The 9,105-nt window shown below is 40.1% G+C and overlaps 1 protein-coding gene across 1 annotated transcript; it reads left to right on the forward strand.

Annotated features, from left to right (window-relative positions):
- The first annotated feature begins 440 nt into the window (after positions 1–440).
- miip (migration and invasion inhibitory protein) lies at positions 441–6,905 on the forward strand. The gene is made up of 9 exons (XM_072383123.1): positions 441–789; positions 1,268–1,482; positions 1,943–2,048; positions 2,128–2,239; positions 2,319–2,392; positions 2,487–2,613; positions 3,730–3,826; positions 4,442–4,561; positions 6,063–6,905. The coding sequence occupies exons 1-9, from the start codon at positions 558–560 to the stop codon at positions 6,195–6,197; spliced, it is 1,218 nt and encodes a 405-aa protein (XP_072239224.1). The 5' UTR covers positions 441–557; the 3' UTR covers positions 6,198–6,905.
- The last annotated feature ends 2,200 nt before the right edge of the window (positions 6,906–9,105 follow it).

Below are 9,105 nucleotides of genomic sequence, written 5' to 3' on the forward strand. Positions count from 1 at the left end.
GACTTGAGCTAGCAAGTTGTGTGGATTGACTCAAAATAAACTACAATCCCTATGTTCATACTGAAGAAAAGCGCCATGTTATTCTGTGCAATGGTCTTTTCATGGCTCAGTAATGTATAAATGAGAGATGGGTGGCTTTGGACAATCATTGGATTCTGACTTTGAGAAATAGAATGTGCACATTGTATTGTCCTTGTGTGGAAATTGAAACTGTATCGCTCATGTTGCCGTGAAGATACACTCATACATTCATTATCATTAATAAGTAATCAGTGCCCTCTGTACTTAGCTCATAAATTCTCCTCATTGTTGTGACATCAATGCATCACATAGTACACAGCGCCCCCTGTTGTTCCACATATTTTAGTGCACCTTCTACTTTGAACTCACGTTTGTTACTTTAAGAAGCGCCCCCGAAAGGCATTGTGGGTAGAGTATTCACAGCCAATCAAGTTGCTGTTGTCGTCGCGTTGTTATGGAGTTTTGCTGGTTTGAATCACCAAAGAACCTCACACTTTAACTTGGCGACTTTAACTTGTAAAGCGGATATTTTGAAGATGTTCACAGATCAATTACACGCTCTGCGTGAGCGTAACAAACACTTGCTGACGCAGCTGATGCAGCAGAGGGAGAAACTGGAGCGACTGAGCAGCTGCGGTCAGAGCCGCAAGAGGGGGAGAGAGGACGGGCATGAGGAGAGGAGGAAGTCCAATGTGATGGTGACTCTGACCGATGGAGAATGCCGTCCTGCCAGGGCAGCTCTCGCCAAACCCTCCGTTAGATTTGCCGGTAATTAAATAGTTCGTTTACTTGTGACTAATTACACCAGTAATCTCTGCACATATGAATAGAGCTAGCTACAAAATAGATGTTTTTGTTCTCCATTACTATGTCTATCGTCTTCATACATCTGAACTAAACTACATGGAATAAATACGATTACCGTATATTATATTTGTAATTACACTGTATTCAGTATTGTGAGGTACTTGCACATATCCATTTAAAACACCGACATTATACAAAACGAGGAAAATAGACCCCACCTCTGTCAGCTCCAATATTTAAACACAGCTTGCATGTCAATGCATAATCCCATCATTCAAGATTTATAGTAAGAACTATGGTAGGGCTAACTTTAGCGTTTAATAACTACTTTTGATTAAGCCCAAACAAAAAGTCCTTGTATTGACTATTTTGTCCAAGTTAAGAATGAAATAATCCCTCCTATCAGATGTAGAATTTTCTTCTACCTTCTCTTTATCAGATACTTGTGTGACACAAAGAGGTGAGATGCAAAGAGGCATCCAGCACCCTGTTTCCGCACCATCTGGAACCTCCAAACACAGAGGAAATGCTGAAATTACAACACTGTCAGAACTTTTGGAAGACAGCCACGAAAGGATTCAAGTCCACCCCAGACTGCAGGACGTGCCGCCACTCAACACCAACTCCAGTCCAGTTAGGCCCAGCGATGAGCAGGTATGCCAAGGAACAGCACGACTATGAACTCATTCCCTGTAATTGGTCACTGCGTTACATAACATCAGAAATGATTAATGCCGCCGGAGACATTTAGGAAATCATTGCAAGGTGGTCTTCAAAGTTCACTCCAACACGATTTACTCTTTGTAAGAAATGTGTTGTGGTCATCGACTGTCTCTGAATATTTTCGACATAATACAGTTATGTCGAACAGAAAGCATTTGTCCCAATATTTATGTTATATTCTTTTTTTTTCTCTTACAATTCATACCAGAAAAAAAGAATAAAAACATTCAGCAAATATTGCAAAATGATTTTAAATATTTTTGGAGATTCAATTATATTCTTCTTACCAGCCTCTCCCAGGGGATCACCATGCTGTGTCTTCCACTGAAAATGCAGACAGTATCTTAAAATGACAATGAATGTCACCGTGTCACATGTTTCCCTTTTGTAGACGGTGGTTCAGAGTCGAGTCACATTTCAGTCTGACGAATGTGAAGACGCACCTGGCCCAGACAGGCATCGTCTGCGGCCTTTACTCGGATATGACTGGATAGCAGGTAGGTCTCATTTGTTTGTCTGTCATGCAAAATCCTCAAACAGGTGACGGACAGCCGATGTTTGTTTTTACCCTGTCAGGGGTTCTGGACACTGAGGACTCATTGGTAGAACGCTCTGACGAGTTCTTCGATGATCTGCGTGTGTTTCGATCCCTTAATAAAAACGAGTGTGTCCGTGACACACAAGCAGAGTGAGTATTCTTACGACATCACCTTGTCAATGATAGCAAGGCATATGTAACTTATGACAGTCTTATTATACTCTTGAAGATTTCCTGAGGAGAGCCTTCCAGTCCCGTCACTCCTAACAGCTAGGGATGACCCAGAACCAGACGCTCATCAGTGTAAGAGGGATCATTTATTTGGCAGTTACCCTCTTTTTAAAAAACCCTTTTCGATTAACCAACACGTGTCTCTGTTTGCTCACTTTTTATCCAGGTATATTCTCTTACAGGATCAACAGCAGACTGTTTCCCGTCCCACTTCGCTCTCAGGAGTGCTGCCCGGTGTGCAAGAAGCACAAATCCTCCCACCCTCACACCGCTGCTGAACCAGCCCTAATCAGGTACTGATGATGTGGAGTTTAACTGCCTTTTGAAGCCACTTACAAGCAACACAACATTTAATTGGCACCAGCTGAAAGACAGTCTTTGTTGTTTTAACTGGATCTACTGCCGCTCCCAAATAAATACAAAAGGTAGCAGATCTGGGTGCAGCTGTGACCTAAACTCTGTGTTTCTTTTTGTGGTCTTGTGTTGTTCCAGGCTTTATTTGTGGTTCAATGTCCCATAGTACGCTATAAAAATACTGACTATTCATTTTACAATAAAAGATTACCACAGGGCCATGTTCCAATTCAGCTTGTGATGAGCACAACCACTTTAATATGTTTCCAGTGAAAGTAGCAGTTGTACAGGTTTATTGATTCCCACGTTGATGAAATCTAGTTTCACAGTCAGACAAAATCTGGTCTCCTTACTATTAAGTTAGACTTTTTTTGATCATCTCTGTCCATGACCAGCATTTTTTGTGAGTTCCTTCTGAGTGAAGTGATTTGCGTGTTTAAAAGCTTGAGCAGAAAATGTTAAAATATCAGTGTGTGCAGTTTGATAGGACTTCAGATGAGAGGCACGTAGCATACTACAGAGATGTCAGAAAAGGATGTCCTGCCATCAAATCATGCTTGCGAGTGTCTCCCAAATCTTATTGGACTGAATTTTGATACTTTTTAAAACACCCTGATTGGTTGTCATCATCTAAGTTCATATGTACGGCGCATGGGGCTTAAAAAGGCCAATGCTGTGCTGTAGAGGGCGAAACGTCTCATAGTTGGATATTTTCCCAACAGAGCACTTTGCTCTCAGACTGCAGGCTTACTTGTGGTTCCCAGAGTTTCTAAAAGTAGAATGAATCAATATTCAATGCAGGTAGTTTGTTGAAAAATATATTTCGCCTTTACTTCCTACTTTGAGGCGAATACACTGTAGAGATGATGTCCAACTGCCAACTATGCATGAACAACACCGATGCAAAAGTTAATGTGAACTAATGTCTGAGTGTTTGCATGCCATCAAAAACATTGCTTTGTATTCACAGTCAAGCAAAATATATGACAGCAGGTCCAACACCTCACAGTGTATTTCCTCTAATTCAACTCCTCTTGTTGCCGTTTTATTTCTAGGGTCAGTATTCCTTGCGTCAATCTCCTGCCACCTTACAAGTACAAAGCTCATCGGCGATGCAGCTTTGACACATCTGAAAGTTTGGGGTTGCCATCGGTGAGTTATGAATGACATAACATAATCATGCCTACTGTATGATTTCACCCTTTAACTATTTCTCATGACGATAAGGTTCTGGGTTTGGAACCAACCCCCCCAGCTGTTGCCCTTCTGCATGTAGATTTTGCATCAGTATTCTCAAAATACCACAGTTTTCACCCACTAAGCATGTTTACATGATACAAGACAAAAAAAAAAAAACTATTGATTGTGTTAGTCTGACCAGAACAAGACTTTCAAAATGCATTTAAGTAACTTTAAGTAACTTAAAGACAACCTCTGTGCAGTGAATTCATCTATGCTAACATGTAAGATGATCTCCACAGAGAAAGTTAGAAGTGACAGAATGTCTTGAACGTTCTCACATCCTACAGTTATAACTCAATTCTGCTCCTGTGTAAGTGTGTTCTGTTGTACAGGAGATAAGAAAGGAAGCATTAAGGCAACTTTCCGTAGTGTTTATGGAATTCTAACAGCTCTTTTTTTGGCTGCTAAGGAACTTTCCTTAGAAAAAAAAGACCCTTTGACTGCAACCATACCTGTGGATTTAATTCATTATTTAGTTACTGCAGACGTACTTTAATCTTCATGCATCTCATTGTCCTTGATCAGCACTGTCTCTCAGGCTGGTTAAACAAAGGTCAGACCTACCTGTCACCACCCAGCAGCCTCGATCTGCGGAGCAGCCTTAAAATGAAGAACTCTGATGAGTCCCTGAAAAAAGAAGTGGAGGTGAGACACTGTGATCTTTGAATGCATACGGTACTACTCTGGTATTTTTAAACCTAGACCTTATTTCTGGCATGAAATACGTTTACCGAGAACAGTTTGGCGAAAGTCGGCGTCCTTCGGAAGCTATTTAGATAACTCGCACCCTCGTAGCGTATTCCTATTTTATAGATTAGGATCTAATGCTGCTTATTACCTTCATAATTCACTTAATTAGGTCAATTAAGTCCACTTGTCTGCAATGGACGGGACACATGATCTCAGTATATATACACCTGTTGTGAGAGCCTTGAGAGTCTGTAACAATACTGGGTACGTGACAAAATAAACACCAAGGAGCTCTCCAGACAGGTCAGGGAAAACGTTCTGGAGAAGTACAGATTAAGGTCAGGTTTAAAAAAAACCATCAGAAACTAATCCCTCAGAGCAGAATATCCCTCAGAGTACCATGGAAATGGAAACAATATGGCAACGTTGTCATGGGCAGACCAACAAACCCACAGACAAGACAAAACCAGCATTCATCACAGAGGAAAGAAACTGACCAAAGGTAATCATGTGCGAGCTGTGTGTGTCTCCATCGGACCAAACCATATACTTAAGAATGGTCTTTATGAAAAGAGCGGCCATTGTTTAAACAAAAAAGCAACGGAAATTCTTCTAGCTTGTGGAACATGGTACTCTGGTCAGAGGAGACTAAAACTGAGCATGGTGGCCATAATGGAAAATGCGCCAAATGGCACAAACCCATTAGCCTAAAAAAAAGTAAATAAACATCTCCCTCCAGAGTGAAACCTGGTGGCACCAACATCACGCTGTGATGTCGTTTTTTATTGATTCTGGTAGTTAGTTAGAAATTAAGAAATGATGGACGAATTGAAATGCAAGTAAATTCTTGAGGAAAACTTCACTGGGTCTTCCTCAGAATTGCGATCGGGACTGAGGTTCGCTTTTCAATACCACAAAGACCCAGAGCATGATGCTTAAGCACCACTTATGGGGTAAATGAGGAAGCATTTCAATGCACTGGAACCATTTCGTCACATTCGAGACCTCAATCGGATGAAGAATCTAAGAATCTGAAGATTGCGGTTCACCAGTGAACCGCAATCTTTTTATGTAGACTTTTTTTTTGTATTTGTTGTTGCACAGTTTAAATATTTAGAACCTTCAAAATGGTTTGTTGTTTTAGCAAAATGATGGTAACGCTATCAATCGTACCCATTCTGATGTTCGATGTGAAAATGAGCTGAATCTCCTGCTTCAGTAAACATTCACTGCTTCCACGTGATTGGCTGCTGAATTATTGTGTGACCAAGAAGGTCTGCATATCTTCTAATGAAGTGCTTTTTGAACATAGTTGTGTTTGTACAGCACTTCAGTCTCTAATTTTGTCTTATTCTTGTGTTCTGATCTCAAATGCAGATATCTTAAGTATCAAACATTTAATTTTACCTTGTTGTGGAACATGGCCCAAATAAAAATCAGTTCTAATATTTTTCAGGATCTGTCTGCAGCGAAGGTGTTCGGAGGCCAACGCTCTGACCAGAGCTCAGATGTGTCTTGCCTGCCTCGTTACAACTTTCAACACTTCTCCCCAAATAGAAAAATGGGAAGCACGTCTTACCCTTTATGCTGACAGGATGTCAGCCTATATTTAATGGACCACTCTGCTCCAGTTTAACGCATTGCAAAACATCTTTTTTATCTTCATGTTCACATTTTAAGTAGCTTTCTCTGCTCAGTCTGTTTTATTTGATTACATTTTTGTAACAGGAAACCAACAGCATGTAAAGTGCCTCAAAAGTTGGACGTGACTACTTGAAACAGGAGCTACATCTATATTTTTACATTGCATATTTGTTAATGAGACAAAAATCATGCTAGATTAATAGGATCAAATCATTTACACCGTTCTAAAGTTGACTGTTGTATTCGATTGAAACTCTGAAAGCAGATTTAGACTCAACATGTGACTGCCTGTTGCCTCGTGGAACTGAAGCAAGAGGTCATGGTTGCGCCACAGTGAAAAGGGAAGCTTTTTAAAAGCCAATGGTTTTAAACCCACAAATAAAAGGTTAAAAATGTATTCGCATTCTAACTTGCAACATAAAGGAAGTCACATTGAATCACCAGTGCCTCTCAGGCAGCAGTCCTTTATCCTTTCTAGCTGTTTGCTTTGCCACCATGGTCTACACATACTTCTGTTTTTAACTTCCTTAGAGTGGGAAGGAGAACATTGTAGTTAGCAAAGACAGAGCCCAGTGTACTTTACAGAAGCTGCAACTCACAGGAAACCACAACCACCTATACTTACTTACAGGTGTCATGTACTTTTTGTAATTCCACCTACTACTTTATGCTGGTCAACATATTTGAATGTCTTGGATCATATAAAATGTGTCAGTGTGTGTTAGGTGAATTAGAAATGCACAAAGCAAAGGAAATCCGCTTTATATGTTCAGCACAAAAATATCAGCGCAGTTCCACTTCAAGCTGTTCTGCTGCGAAAGAGCAGCAGCACTTTGAACTTTTTTTTTTTTTTCTTTTCTTATGAGAAACGTTTGACTCAAAGCAAAGTATCGGATGTTATCTAGCAGACCGATTCCTGATAGTTATCTTAGAGGATGATGTGACACCACAATGCAGCATTGTTTTAGATGTGGCTTTGTGACACTGCATTTGATTCTAGTTTAAAGAACTGCTGAGGGATATAAAGCTGCTACTGTTGAATCTTCAAATCCTTACAAGATGTACAAGGTTTTCATGTACAAGGTTTTTCATCTCATTTTTGTCTAATCAGCAAACTGGCTTCAACTGACGACACTCAATACACCGTAATCCAACTTGATGAGTTAAAGTTCCAGCAGAACTTTCTGGAAAAAGGTGGTTTTTACAGAAGGTGAAAGTCGTTTAGGTCCCCAAAATACCACCAGGCATTTTTCAGAGCATTGCTGTACTGCTTCTGAATGAAAAGGTGTTTTTCTACCTTCAGGGAGCTCTGGGTTGCCATGGAGATAAACGGGATTTGAAAAAAAAAATCTTACTGCAAACATCATCCCCATTGTGTCTGCACAGTGGCTCCGGCATAGATAGATTGTTATATCTACATTAAAGATAAAAGCATATACAGCATTTTCATTCCTGACTTGAATAAGTTTCAAGTGTGTCATTTAAAAACTATCATGCAACACATGAGGAAATTAGTCATCAGTACAGTAAACTAAATCAGTGCATTAATATCTTTTTTTTTTATTTTTAAAAACAGCTTTCTGGTCGTGTTTTTACGCTTTGTTTGTTCAGGCTGTATCAAACTCAGGTAAAAAGTGGGGCGGTGGTGTTTTATAACGTCTCTGACATGCATGATAAAAACTGATTCATTGTAGAGAAAGCAAGTCTGTAATGGACAACAAGGCTGCCACTGCGGTACTTAAGCAAGAGAACAATACGGAGGAACGTGGGAGGGGAAACTTTATCATGAAATGTCAGCTTCTCGCATGGGAACAGGCTTTGAGTCATAGGGGCATTAAAGTGGGCATGGCATGAACTTAGTACAGTAGTGTAACTGAAGACACGTTACGATTAAATAGATGGTAAGAGTGGCGTAAAAAAGCAAACGCCTTTGTCTTTGACCATTTCCTTGTCTCCACAGTTAGGGTAAGAATGGAGGTGATTTTGTAGCATTTAGCGTATTGACTTTGAGCCAAATGCTACTTTGACAATCGCAGACAGTTCAACCTGTGTTTCGGGTTTTAATGTTGTATGTTGTAACCACACTTGGAGAAAAAGTCTTCCACAGCATAGAAGTCAATCAGCAAACGTCAGTTCTTCAGGAGGATATCTTGACTATGAAACAGTCGATACTGATAGACGACAGTTGATTCTGCACAGCAACTCCGGCTTTATCACAAGTGTGTCTCCACTGCTGAGAATTAACAAGAAGAGAAATTCTAAACAAGTCCACTTCCTGTTTTAGTACTGTTTTTCTTCAAAGTTTGCACTGCATATTTCCCACCAGCTCATCCATGAAAAGAGACTGCAATAGCAGCACAAAGACTCCAGTCGTTTCCATGTGTTGTGTTTTTCTTACGGCCTCAGATCTTTTGATGTTAATTGATTATGGGTGACTTGATGTCGCTGTACTTTGGTTTGAAATGATTTCTTGCCTTTAGTTTTTCTTTAGAGTCTCATGCACGCAGATTTAGATTTTCACCTTTTCAGAGGTCTGTTTTTACTCCAACAACAGTTTTTCTTGTTCATCGCAGTCAAATTATTATCAATCACTTGATTTATCACTGTGAAACAGACAAACTAGATAATACTTTTCCCACACACTGCAGTTTTCCTGTTATCAGTTGTGGATCAAAGAAAGATGAATTCACAGTATGTTCACGCTGTACATACATGATAACAGACAAAAATGTGTAGAAGAAGAGCATCAGTTTCTAAACTCTGCTTTCCCTCACCAATGTTATTCACATCAGATCTGTGAATGTGGGTTACTGTTTGCCTTCTCGCTTCCTTCCTGCTTCGAGAGCTGACCCGCC

Source organism: Leuresthes tenuis, unplaced genomic scaffold (genome assembly GCF_036924035.1).
Source record: "Leuresthes tenuis unplaced genomic scaffold, fLeuTen1.0.hap1 SCAF_3, whole genome shotgun sequence".
Classification (NCBI taxonomy): Eukaryota; Metazoa; Chordata; class Actinopteri; order Atheriniformes; family Atherinopsidae; genus Leuresthes; species Leuresthes tenuis.

Coding starts and splice junctions, on each gene's coding strand:
- miip (XM_072383123.1), top strand. CDS start 558: ATGTTCACAGATCAATTACACGCTCTGCGTGAGCGTAACAAACACTTG. Junction 2,393..2,486: donor AGAACCAGACGCTCATCAGT/GTAAGAGGGATC, acceptor CTTTTTATCCAG/GTATATTCTCTTACAGGATC. Junction 2,614..3,729: donor GCTGAACCAGCCCTAATCAG/GTACTGATGATG, acceptor TTTTATTTCTAG/GGTCAGTATTCCTTGCGTCA.